Consider the following 14283-nt stretch of genomic DNA (forward strand, 5'->3'; position numbering starts at 1 on the left):
AAAACCCAGTGTCAGGTCTCATGTTGCAGTCCTTGCCCTCATGGGCCTAGGAGAGCCATCCACCAGGTGGAGTGCCTTTATCTTCCTTGGCCAAGTCCAGCCCATCATCAGGCCTTGTGAGACTGGGGGAAAGCCTCCACAGGGGCAACTCCACTCCTGCAGAATTTTTATTAAAGACCTGCAAAGCCCCCCACAGGCACCGGGCCCACCCCTTCAAGGAGGGGCATTTTTTGTGGATTTTCCACAGCCCATCCACAAAATTCCACAAAATTCCAAATGCTTTCACACTGCTCTAAATCTGCATGAGAATCAGAGGTTATTAGCACATCCTAGGATACAGCCTTTACAGTACACTGTTCTAAATCTACATCATACAACATAGGACAAAGGTTCTGACTTGCTGTAAAGAAGGTTGCATTTGGCACCGGTATCAACCAGGGCCATTACTCTCTGTACATTGGCTAGTGACCAGTGAATTCCAAGTTCTACTTGGAGCCTCTGGTCCCTGTTTGGGTTTTTCGGGCAGGCCCCTTGGTCTGAGTTCTGTTCAAAGTGAAAAAAAGGCATCATCGAAAGGATCATCCTCAGGCATCAGGTAATCTTTTAACTGAACTGCCCAGAATCTCTGGCTGTGGGTGCTTCTCGAACTTGGTAAACTGCTGCTCTGATCTCAGTTCCTCCATGGCTCAAGGAGCAGAGTGCTGGGCTGTCCACCAATTTTATTTCTGTCAACTCCCGCTGCCAGCAAATCAGCCCACATTGCATTCTCGTTACTCGGATAGGGCCTTTACCAGCTCGGGTCCCCTTTGGGGTCTTCACGCTTCTACTCCCCTTTGCCTGCAGCTGTCCCTCTATTTCTCCCAAGGGAGTCACCATTGACATCACCTCATAGCTGGGGTGCCCACAGAGGGAGCAAGAATAGTAGTCAGGGATCCAAAACTGGTAGACAGGGCATTGTTCAAAACGGTGTCTTGAATGCCACAAGTAAACGCTCATCTTCTGGGCCTCGGGTGTTTGGGTTGAACGTTGACTGCTTCGTGCCCAGTTCTCTCACTGCTTGGGCCAACTCATAGAGGTATACCATTTACTCACAGTATCTGGGAGCTCTCCCGCATGTGACCACGTGGTACAAACGGCAGCTTTAATCCATTTCCATGAGGGCATGTGTTTGGTTAGGCGCACCGTGCATGAGTTGCCAGGATTCTGCAACCTTTGTCTCAGTGAGGGGTGAGTGGCTATAGATGCCAGTTCTACCTCATCCCCAACACATATAATCCTGGGCACCCCTGTGTCCCAAAGTCGCAAGAGCCACGCTGCCAAGGGTTCCCCTTGCTTTTGCCGAAATTTCAGACCCAAGTCAACCAACTCTGCCGGAGTATATGGTCGATATGTCATGAGCTCAGTCACACTGGAGGACCCTTGAGGACGCCGCCCTCCCCTCCCCGGGCCACATGCTTCTCATGCTTCCCTTCCTGCTGTACAGCAGGCCTCACCGCCAAGCGGGAACCTGTGGTCTCACCGAGTTCATTATCACAGTCCCTTACTGCCTCGCCCTCAGGGATGCTGGGTTCTTCAGGGCCACGGGTTCTTGCTCTAAGGCCAATATACGTTGTTCAAGTTCTTCTGAGTGTCTCTGCACATCGTGTACCAGCGTGGCATCACAGAGTGCACTACCAATATTCACCTTCAGGGCAGTCAGGAAAATCCACCCCACGGTGTCAGCGGCAGTCTGTGCCATCTTGTTCAGCAAATGGGAACTCATGGCCTGTAACGCCATTTCCTTGCTGTCTGGGGACCCATCCATGCGTCCCTGTTTTCCACCAGAGCGCATGCAGAGAGAATGACAGCCACACGGTGCCACATGCTATCTGGTGGCCACTGGCGTCCTCCATCCAGTGGAGCCTCGGGCTCCTCTACCTGCTGGGTATCCTGCTGTCTACACCAGTTGTATCTCTGATCCCGCTCATGACGTCAATTGTCTTGGTGTTTACACTGTTCGCTGAACCCAGGGTAGGCAAGGTGTGAGCTAACAGGCTGGAAGGAGACTCAAGGAGCCATAGGAATTGCAGACAGGTTCATTCTCTCCTGGCTGGCATAGCAGTCATAATACAACCTCTCTCCTGGCTGTAGCAGCAGCAACAGCAGCCACAAGATAACCATGACAGAGCCATAAAGTAGCCATGATGTAACCTCATATAACCATGATGCCACTCCAATGTAGCCCCGGTGCCATAGCAGCCATGGCTTTCCTAGTGAACTTCTTACAGGCATAGTGCACAAAACACCTAGTGACCAAGCAAGTACCTCATGAGCAAGCGAGTACCTCCTGACGTGCATGCACAGTGCTATAATTGATCTCAGCTGTTACATACATGGGGCCAGAACAAGAGGCTGTGGGGCAAGAGTGCCTGACCATGCCATGTAGGCTAATTTTGCTCTTTGCCTACAAGAACCAAATCCCTTTCTGCCTTTGTATACAGTGACTTCTGTCTGGAATGCTTTTTCCGCCTTGTTGACACTGACAATCGTGATCTTCCTGCATTGTTTAACTTGCACAGGTACAGTTGACCATCTCACACAGCATGTACTACGGTGTATAACCAACGTGTGCATGTCTGTCTCTGTCTTTCACCAGCCTGTGCGTCCAGCCAGACAGCACTGTATGGGACCCAGACCCAGTGATGTTTCCAATGAGGAACATGAAGCAAATGAATGGTCTTCATGTAATTTTTTTTTTTTGCACATAATGACCTGCCCCCTACTATCCTATATGTTTCTTAAAGACTTTGTAGCTCATAGCTCTGTGCCTTGAACAAATGCTTCTACAGATGAATATTATGTGGAAACTTTCATATACGATTAAATCATAAAGTATATGACAAGTGTAAGAAATAAACACAAGAACAGGTATAATGCAATATAAACTAATAATTTAACTTAAAGAACACTTATGGGCGTTGGTCAAGATAATTCTACGTTAACCTCACCAATACATGTATCTAAATATTCTAGCACAGAGATATTAGCAGGTATTAACTATTAAAATCCTGATTCCGGCTTGTGTTTCTTCCAGTCCAGCGTTTCTCATGATGTACTCTGCATATAAGTTAAATAAACAAGGTGACAATATACAGCCTTGACAAACTCTTCTTCCTATTTGGAACCAGTCTGTTGTCCCATGTCCAGTTCTAACTGTTGCTTCCTGACCTGCATACAAATTTCTCAAGAGGCAGATCAGGTGGTCTGGTATTCCCATCTCTTTCAGAATTTTCCACAGGTTACTGTGATCCACACAGTCAAAGGCTTTGGCATAATCAATAAAGCAGAAATAGATGTTTTTCTGGAACTCACTTGCTTTTTCCATGATCCAGTGGATGTTGGCAATTTGATCTCTGGTTCCTCTGCCTTTTCTAAAACCAGCTTGAACATCAGGAAGTTCACGGTTCACATATTGCTTAAGCCTGGCTTGGAGAATTTTGAGCATTACTTTACTAGCGTGTGAGATGAGTGCAATTGTGTGGTAGCTTGAGCATTCTTTGGCATTGCCTTTCTTTGGGATTGGAATGAAAACTGACCTTTTCCAGTCCTGTGGCCACTGCTGAGTTTCCCAAATTTGCTGGCATATTGAGTGCAGCACTTTCACAGCATCATCTTTCAGGATTTGGAATAGCTCAACTGGAATTCCATCACCTGCACTAGCTTTGTTCGTAGTGATGCTTTCTAAGGCCCACTTGACTTCACATTCCAGGATGTCTGGCTCTAGGTCAGTGATCACACCATCGTGATTATCTGGGTCATGAAGATCTTTTTTGTACAGTTCTTCTGTGTATTCTTGCCATCTCTTCTTAGTATCTTCTGCTTCTGTTAGGTCCATACCATTTCTGTCCTTTATCGAGCCCATCTTTGCATAAAATGTTCCTTTGGTATCTCTGATTTTCTTGAAGAAATCTCTGGTCTTTCCCATTCTGTTGTTTTCCTCTATTTCTTTGCATTGATCACTGAAGAAGGCTTTCTTATCTCTTCTTGCTATTCTTTGGAACTCTGCATTCAGATGTTTATATCTTCCTTTTCTTCTTTGCTTTTCACTTCTCTCCTTTTCACAGTTATTTGTAAGGCCTCCCCAGACAGCCATTTTGCTTTTTTGCATTTCTTTTCTATGGGAATGGTCTTGATCCCTATCTCCTGTACAATGTCACGAACCTCATTCCATAGTTCATCAGGCACTCTATCTATCAGATCTAGGCGCTTAAATCTATTTCTCACTTCCACTGTATAATCATAAGGGATTTGACTTAGGTCATACCTGAATGGTCTAGTGGTTTTCCCTACTTTCTTCAATTTAATTTAGCAATAAGGAGTTCATGGTCTGAGCCACAGTCAGCTCCTGGTCTTGTTTCTGCTGACTGTATAGAGCTTCTTCATCTTTGGCTAGAAAGAATATAATCAATCTGATTTCAGTGTTGACCATCTGGTGATGTCCATGTATAGAGTCTTCTCTTGTGTTTTTGGAAGAGGGTGTTTGCTATGACCAGTGCATTTTCTTGACAAAACTATTAGTCTTTGCCCTGCTTTATTCTGTATTCCAAGGCCAAATTTGCCTGTTACTCCAGGTGTTTCTTGACTTCCTACTTTTGCATTCCAGTCCCCTATAATGAAAAGGACACCTTTTTTGGGTGTTAGTTCTAAAAGGTCTTGTAGGTCTTCATAGAACCATTCAACTTCAGCTTCTTCAGCACTACTGGTTGGGGCATAGACTTGGATTACTGTGATATTGAATGGTTTGCCTTGGAAACGAACAGAGATCATTCTGTCGTTTTTGAGATTGCATCCAAGTACTGCATTTCAGACTCTTTTGTTGACCATGATGGCCACTCCATTTCTTCTGAGGGATTCCTGCCCGCAGTAGTAGATATAATGCTCATCTGAGTTAAATTCACCCATTCCAGTCCATTTCACTTCGCTGATTCCTAGAATGTCGACATTCACTCTTGCCATCTCTTGTTTTTTGCCATCTCTTGTGTTTCTTGGACTGGAAGAAACACAAGCTGGAATTAAGACTGCCAGGAGAAATATCAATAACCTCAGATATGCAGATGACACAACCCTTATGGCAGAAAGTGAAGAGGAACTAAAAAGCCTCTTGATGAAAGTGAAAGTGGAGAGTGAAAAAGTTGGCTTAAAGCTCAACATTCAGAAAACGAAGATCAGGGCATCCGGTCTCACCACTTCATGGGAAATAGATGGGGAAAAAGTGGAAACGGTGTCAGACTTTATTTTTCTGGGCTCCAAAATCACTACAGATGGTGACTGCAGCCATGAAATTAAAAGATGCTTACTCCTTGGAAGGAAAGTTATGACCAACCTAGATAGCATATTCAAAAGCAGAGACATTACTTTGCCAACAAAGTTTTGTCTAGTCAAGGCTATGGTTTTTCCTGTGATCATGTATGGATGTGAGAGTTGGACTGTGTGCTGAAGAATTGATGCTTTTGAACAGTGGTCTTGGAGAAGACTCTTGAGAGTCCCTTGGACTGCAAGGAGATCCAACCAGTCCATTCAGAAGGAGATCAGTCCTGGGATTTCTTTGGAAGGAATGATGCTAAAGCTGAAACTCCAGTACTTTGGCCACCTCATGCGAAGAGTTGACTCATTGGAAAAGACTCTGATGCTGGGAGGGATTGGGGGCAGGAGGAGAAAGGGACGACAGAGGATGAGATGGCTGGATTGCACCACTGACTCGATGGACGTGAGTCTGAGTGAACTCTGGGAGTTGGTGATGGACAGGGAGGCCTGCCGTGCTGCAATTCATGGGGTCGCAAAGAGTCGGACACGACTGAGCGACTGATCTGATCTAATCTGATCTGAACTATTAAAATATGTCAAGTCTTCAAAATATGATCAGAGCACGTGCTGACACTAAATATGACATGCAGTGTTTGAGGCAAATCTGTCCTCAGGATTTTTACATGATTCCAACCGTTTATTCATTAATTATATAAGCATTTGTTTATCTCACAGTTTTTAAGTTCTCCATGACATAAAGAGTGGTCAGTGTTTATTAGAACTTATCAATGAATTAAATGCTGTCTAACACTAAAAGCAAAATTAGCATATTAATGTTGCTATTCAGGTAAAGTCTGGTGATCCACTTCTAGTTATCATCCACCAAAATGTTAGTTGTATTCACATACAATTTGATAAATCCCGTATTTACCTATACAGAAGAATCTAAAACTGGATGCAAAAAGTAAAATTGACTGATTGTCTCACCTAAGATAATAGCTTCATCATATGAAAAGAGAAGGTGTTGAAGTGCATTTATGTGTGTGTGTGTGTATTATTTTCAAGTAGCACTTTTTTGTGAAAGTGTCATTACTAAAGCACTTCTCTTTTTCATTGTGACAATACAGATGCACCTGTGTTTCTCTATTGACTTACTTGCTAAGAATTTTAATTTGACATTCCAAAACAAACAAAGACATGTGGAATGAGCACTGGGCTGAGGATGGGAGCCTCCAAGAGAGACATTCTGTAAAATCAAGGTATAAGTAATGGCATCACCCAATTTTCATAAATATAATGCTGTTATTAAGTGTTGATTTAACTGTTTAGAACCCAGAACACTTTTAAACTAGTTCAGCAGATCACTAATATCTTCATTTAAATTAATTCAACTTAAAAATTAAAACAATTAAAATCAACTTTCTTGTGAAAAGTTATATTATATAAGTTGAAAGCAGGAATTCTAGAGCCAAACTACCAGGGTTTCCCTTCCCTTCCACTGATTCACAAGCCCTGTGCTATTAGTCACTCTACTATATCTTTCTGTGCTTTAGCTTCCTCTTTGAAATGAAACAATTGTACTATTACTGAATTAATATGAGAATTAAACTATTTAAACCATATGAAATATTTAAGAACAGTTCCTGGCACATAGTAGTGTTATTATTATTAACTAATAATTATAACACTTAATTCAGTTCAGTCACTCTAGTCGTGTCCGACTCTTTGCGACCCCATGAACCGCAGCACACCAGGCCTCCCTGTCCATCACCAACTCCGAGAGTTTACCCAAACTCATGTCCATTGAGTCGGTGATGCCAACCAACCATCTCATCCTCTGTCGTCCCCTTCTCCTCCAGCCCTCAATCTTTCCCAGCATCAGGGTCTTTTCAAATGAGTCAGCTCTTCGCATCAGGTGGCCAAAGTATTGGAATACCCAGGACTGATATCCTTTAGGATGGACTGGTTGGATCTCCTTGCAGTCCAAGGGACTCTCAAGAGTCTTCTCCAACACCACAGTTTAAAAGCATCAATTCTTCTGTGCTCACCTTTCTTTATAGTCCAACTTTCACATCCGTACACGACTACTGGAAAAACCAAAGCCTTGACTAGATGGACCTTTGTTGACAAAGTAACGTCTCCGCTTTTCAATATGCTGTCTAGGTTGGTCATAACTTTCCTTCCAAGGAGTAAGCGTCTTTTAATTTCATGGCTGCAGTCACCATATGCAGTGATTTTGGAGCCCCCCAAAAATAAAGTCAGCCACTGTTTCCACTGTTTCCCTATCTATTTGCTATGAAGTGATGGGACCAAATGCCTTAATACTATTTTACAAATATCAGGAAGTAGTTGTACTTCTACTACAGGAAGTAGTAGAAGTAGCAGTATACAGATTTCAATTTACGTTGACTTGTACGTTGACCTAAAGCACTCTGTTATTCAAGACAGCGATGATTCTAGTATTTTGATAACAAACAACAACAGGTACATTATCCTCTGCTTTATGTAAATAATGTAACCATAAGCTTCTAAACAAGCTTACAGTAATGCTAAGAGTCACTATACATTAAAAAGTATTCATTATCTTCAGTTAAAAATGACGAGTTGGGCATTATGTCAAACATTTGGGGCTACCCGTTGTATGATTCCAAGAGGTTCCTTCAAGTTGTAGTCCATCCCCCAGATGCCCGTAGTGGAGCTGCAGGAAGGCACCTCCTCAATAGACTAAGATGAGAATGCTGCCCTTTGGAGTTGAGGTTGTGCCACGCAGTGGCTTTGTGCACATATATCTAACTTTACCAAGAGAAAAAGATGTCAAATATATATTTTGTGCATTATGCATTAGTAATCTCTGAAAAATATTCATCAGCATAATATATTAAACAGGTTTCTATCCTCCAAACTTTTCCAAGTTCTAATGAAAGGTAAGAGTAACATTAAAGTTGACCAAGAAATCTTTCTAGAAATTTTAAAAATTGGCTTATTTTTATTGCCTTCAAAATTCTCACATTTTGCTTGTATTCACAGAGCCAAGTTCAACAATCATGAAGGAAATTTTTCAAAAGTTAATTAACTTAGAGTTCAAAATGCAGATAGACTCATAGCTCACTCTAGTCCAGAATCTCTTTTTTTCTATTAACTTGTTAGCTGTCTGCATGGACACACATGTTATTCATAAAGATGAAACTTCAAAGTTAAACTACTTAAAAACCCATGCAAAGAGAATAAAAGTATTAAGACTCCATGACTATGTAAAATGATAGAATGCAATTTCAGCATGGATTGTTACCACACATACATTTGATATTACAGAAGCTCAGAGAATTACTTAAGTTGCGTAATTATAGGGATTATACTCACAAAAATGGTACATAATCTGAGCTGAGCATCCTGAGTAACAAATACCTCAAGACTGGGGGCTTCCCTGATAGTTCAGCTGGCAAAGGATCCTCCTACAATGCAGGAGACCTGGGTCCAATCCCTGGGTTGGGAAGATCCCCTGGAGGAGGGCATGGCAACCCACTTCAGTAGTCTTGCCTGGAGAATCCCCACGGACAGAGGAGCCTGGCGGGCTGCAGCCCATGGGGTCGAAAAGAGTCGGACATGACTGAGTGACTGAGAGCAGCACGGGATTTTTCAGAGGGAGAAACAGACAAGAGGCAAATGAAGCCACAGTTTCTAGTTTGAGTGACAATGAGAATGACACAAAGGACAGAGGAGGCATCACAGTCTAGGAAGGGAGAATGATGAGGAGTTAACAAGGCTTTAATGGGTTCACCTAGAAATAACTACCAAGTATAACACTCCATTTAAAGGGAAAGCTGCTTTCTCAATTCCAAAATAATTGAGTTAGAATAAAATTCCTTCAAAGAAAAAAACACCAAAAACAAACAAACAAAAAGCAGAAAAACTGGTTGGTTTTAAATTTAAGGCTGCTTATTTAGTTGATGTTTCATTATAATGCTGTAACAGAAATTTTACTTTAAAGCCTACACGCTGACACAATTCTTTCTCTGGGTCTGGAATCTGATCCACTGTATGCCAGAAAAAGACCCATGTCTTTCCCTACACCTCTGTACTTTTTACATCATCCTGCCAAAGAAGGGTTACAAACTGTTCAGACCCCTTTCCACACGAAGGGTTCAAATGAATCCTGCACACATTTCTCCTCCATTATCTCCTGACAAAGACCTGTTTTTAGCTACTTTAGAAAATCAAACCTATCCACCTTGAGTCTTTTCAGTGATCAGCAGGGGCTCTCAAATGTGGGAGAGACACAAATGACACCTTTTATAGGACCCAGCGGTCTCATTTTAGTATCTAGTGATAAGCGTAACTCAGAGAAGGCAATGGCACCCCACTCCAGTTCTCTTGCCTGGAAAATCCCAGGGACGGCGGAGTCTGGTGGGCTGCTGTCCATGGGGTCACACAGAGTCGGACACGACTGACGAGACTTAGCAGCAGCAGCAGCAGCAATAAGCATAACTAACATAATTTGTTTTCCAGGTCACAATTTATTGTTTTTAAAACTGAGCCATAATTTTCATAAAAAGTTATCAGCTCTGCATTAGGGAATACGAAGGCTTGTCCACAACACTTTTTATATTGTTGGGATGAAAGAGTTCTGTATCATTCACAGCAACAAAACACAGAACTTGCTGGAGATTTTGCTTAACAACTTAACACTGTATTTATTTTGGATAAGAGGCATGTTATGACTAAAACGAAAATTTGATAGTATACTATGAAGAGAGAATTCCAATAATAATAGGGCAGCAGTCCCAAAATTCTATTTTGGTAGAAACAGAAATGCTATTTCAAAATCCTATTTCCAATATTGATAACAGGTTTCTTATTTTCAAAGAATGCATTATACTAATTATTCATTCTTTTTTCACAGATGCAAACCAAAGTTAATATTTAAGTATCTCTTTCAAAATGTTAGGGGAGGTAACGTATTTATTTTTATCAAACTGCTTGTAAACTGTTTAATCTTCAATCATTTGTTATTTGTTTTCTTAATTTGATGAAACAGAAATAGTATGACTAACATCATACTTATACCATCATAGTTATACCATAAGTATAAGTATTAGAAGCAAAATACAATTTTAAAATCATATATTAAATTAACTTAATATGTAAGAATTAATTATATATACCTGAGCCCAGATATTTTATGTATTTAAGAAAAATGTGCCATTTCTCAAAGGAACACAGCATGGTACAGTGGGAAGTTCCCCAAGTAAATGTTAGAAATTCTGGACTCTGAAACTAATTTCGACGTCACTTAGACTTTGACTTTCAGTCTTAAAAAAGTAGAGAGAAAAATGCATTCTTATCTTCCCTATTGTGTAGGGTTGATATATATTGATCATTATAAATGCTGAAGTATTTTGAGTATCAAGGACTCAATGGACACAAATAATTCTTCCCTGCACTGAAAGAATGAATCATCTCCTCCTTTGCTATCTAGAAACAATAAGGCTATTTGACAATGTTACGGAACTTACAGTGTACTTGTGGCAAAATAATTTGTGACTATGTCTAGCTATACAGTTAACTTGAAGTTCCTTTTATTTCTAATAGAAAAACTAAATTTTCATTGACTTTAACATCAATGAAAAATATGTTCAGACATAACTGTCAATAAACCACAGCATCACATTGTTCAGTTCAGTCGCTCAGTCGTGTCCGACTCTTTGTGACCCCATGAACCGCAGCACGCCAGGCCTCCCTGTCCATCACCAACTCCCAGAGTCCACTCAGACTCATGTCCATCGAGTGGGTGATGCCATCTAACCATCTCATCCTCTGGCGTCCCCTTCTCCTCCTGCGTTCAATCTTTCCCAGCATCAGGGTCTTTTCTAATGAGTCAGCTCTTCGCATCAGGTGGCCAAAGTATTGGAACTTCAACTTCAATATCAGTCCTTCCAATGAACACCCAGGACTGATCTCCTTTAGGATGAACTGGTTGGATCACATTGTTATTGACAATTATTAATAATAACAAGGCAAATATTTTGATGAATACAGAATATCATGAAAAAAAATCACAGAATACAAAATAACACTTTATTCTTTTTGTTTATCAGTGTTTCAACAATTACTATATTATTTTACTCTCAATTTTTAAATAATGATTTTTATACCTTGCTCACATGCACATAATTTATTTTCCCCCCACTGAAGAAAAAAACAACCAAATATCCACAAACTTGTCTACCAGTTTTTTTAACTGTTTACCAGTTTTTTAACTGGTAAGTTGCTTTTCAAATGTTGCTCCTTTGGTTAACTTCTGTCTTACTGTCTCTGCTTTTTCTCCTTTTACCCTCTGAAAAAATGGAATCTTTGGAAAATCTTTATATTCATTATTAGAATTCTTTCGTGTTTTCTTTTCCTCTCCCATTGAAAAGGACCTTGGTAACTAAGGCACATTCTTCTTTGTGTTATAACACTGATCATAATGTTTTGCTACAAGATGTATTGTACTACTCAAGCTGTTTTCTATATTTCTCTAATTTGTATCTTTCACTCAGAACATAACATGAAGCAGAGATAATAAAGTTTCAATAAGGAATCAAGTATAAAATCAGTTGTGTTTGCTATATGATAAAAGCTGTATTTGTTCTGCTTTCTTTTAAGACAGATACAATATTTTATACTTTTGTGTTTTTATCATAACTAGTCCTCAGTTGAAACAGTTATAAATACATAACAGTGTGTTCTTAATAAGTATTGGTTTTTAGCATAGAAATATCCTTAAGATATGATCTGCTGAACTGTCATTAAAATGAGTCACCAGTCTGGATGAAACCAGACTTACCAAGATGATTACTTGTCTTATTTTTATGCTTCGTCTTTTAACTTTTCCTCTGCCAAAACTAACATCTTATTTATTTGGGGGATGTTTTTACTGAGATAATGGTATCAATTATTTCTCCAAAATCATCGTTTTATAAAATCCAAGAATATCTATACTGAGTCTGTTGCATTGATATGACTGTGCAAGTTAGAACTTATAAGCTCATTAGCATTATAATACTTATTCAAGATTTGTTTGTTCTCTATACGTTCAGGTGTTTATTGGTCTCAGAAACCAGAATATCTACTACATTATTCTTGATGCCGTCTTGTTTAGGAATTATCCTACTGTGAATTTCCATAGAAATTGCTTGTGGCAAATGTTGACTTGTGTCTTCCAGATGCTTTTCCTTTCCCCGATGCCACTGATGCCCCTGGCATGTCTCATGACGACTGTCATAGTCCATACTGAGGAGTTGTGTGATCGACCCCCCCCCCAAAAAAAAAAAATCACAGTGGCATTTTGACCTGGTTTATCTTTTCAAATTGGATTCTGTGAATGACTTGCTAAAACACATGTGGATTACTAGATCTACTATGAAATATCTATGTCGTTGGCCCTTTCACACTCTGTTTTCTTAACAAGTTGTGGGAACGGGCTATAAGAGTGGATTTTAAGCGACAACTTAATTGCTGCAATTAAGTTCCTTTGAAGAAGAGACTACGTTTTTTGAATCTCCACATGCCTCTTTCACAGATAAAATGCCCAGGAGAAAGTAACTGATTGAATAAATAAATGAACAAATGATTGCTAAAAAAAATAAATAAAATAGAAAATATTATTAAAGAGTAGAAATAATCTTTGTTACTAAAAGATTGAAAGCACAGACTTTTCAGTGAAAACTTTTCCCTTGATTTTGCTAGTGTGAGAACTGTCACTAACAGAAAGCTAGTAAACTATTAGCTGGCTCTCTGACTCTTTCCCCATCGAAAACAGAGCTCTGATTTGCTATGCTTCTCATTTTCCTTGGTTTCAACATTTCGACTTTGGTCAATTTCAAGCTACTGTGATGACATCATGTGGGGAAAGAGATGTGCACACTCCGCTTCCTCCAGCTGTACAAGCCAGCTCCGGCGCATCACGGATCACCATTCTTATAGTGGCTTCCACTGCACATCTGTTTTGACTCCCACTGTTGGTATTTTCTTTCCTATTTGGAAAATGTATTCCTAAACTCCAGGTAAGTAAACTTAACTTTGTGGTTTTTTTTTTTTTTTTTTAAATGAAATCTCAAGGGAGTTCAGAGTTAAAGTAGAGCTTAATAGATTCTTTGGATCTACTAAGTTCCAAAGAAATGCACACGAGACAAACCATTCCACTGGTGGCTGGTGAAGTTCACTTAGAGTTCTTCAGACTACTTAGTTTGGCTCAAGAACTGAGACGGAGAGAATGCAGGTGCCCTTGACTTACTCGATTGTGTTTCGATCCACTTTTCCTGTCATGTTAATGCCGTAGAACTGCTGCATGGCAGCTAAGGCGGACTGCATGGTCTCCGCAGAGCGCAGCACCGACATCCTGGGGTCACTCGGTGGAAGGTATCCGTACTTCTGTAACCAAACCTGCAATAACAAGCACAGTAACTTTTAGGTCAATCGCACCATTTTACAGTATTTTTATGACTATCAGTTTATGTCTCTAGGTGACTTTAAACTTTATTTCCTCTTTAAGGGCATATCTTATTTAATTGCTTTGTCTTTATTAGCTTTAGGCTATTTTTCATAATTCAGTGCTTGTTACAGATCTAACAGATCCAAAACTCTAAATGTAAAGAAAAAGATGAACCATTTGTCACAAAATTATATTATATAAGGTACTATGGTGGAGAAGACTCTTGAGAGTCCCTTGGACTCCAAGGAGATCCAACCAGTCCATTCTGAAGATCAGCCCTGGGATTTCTTTGGAAGGGATAACGCTAAAGCTGAAACTCCAGTACTTTGGCCACCTCATGCGAAGAGTTGACTCATCAGAAAAGACTCTGATGCTGGGAGGGATTGGGGGCAAGAGGAGAAGGGGACGACAGAGGATGAGATGGCTGGATGGCATCACTGACTTGATGGACGTGAGTCTGAGTGAACTCCGGGAGGTGGTGATGGACAGGGAGGCCTGGTGTGCTGCGGTTCATGGGGTCACAAAGA

The 14283-nt window shown here is 40.5% G+C and overlaps 1 protein-coding gene across 2 annotated transcripts in view; it reads right to left on the bottom strand.

Annotated features, from left to right (window-relative positions):
• The window catches only part of MMP16 (matrix metallopeptidase 16), a 397127-nt gene that overhangs the window by 186690 nt on the left and 196154 nt on the right, over nt 1-14283 (bottom strand). For both annotated transcript variants that reach the window (XM_086335241.1, XM_086335242.1), the window contains exon 2: nt 13559-13707. In XM_086335241.1, the coding sequence (XP_086191367.1) occupies nt 13559-13707 (149 nt within the window). The remainder of the gene's footprint in view (nt 1-13558; nt 13708-14283) is intronic.

Source organism: Bos grunniens, chromosome 14, assembly GCF_055505025.1.
Source record: "Bos grunniens cultivar Pamir isolate PY7600 chromosome 14, Bosgru_T2T1.0, whole genome shotgun sequence".
In the NCBI taxonomy this organism is placed as follows: Eukaryota; Metazoa; Chordata; class Mammalia; order Artiodactyla; family Bovidae; genus Bos; species Bos grunniens.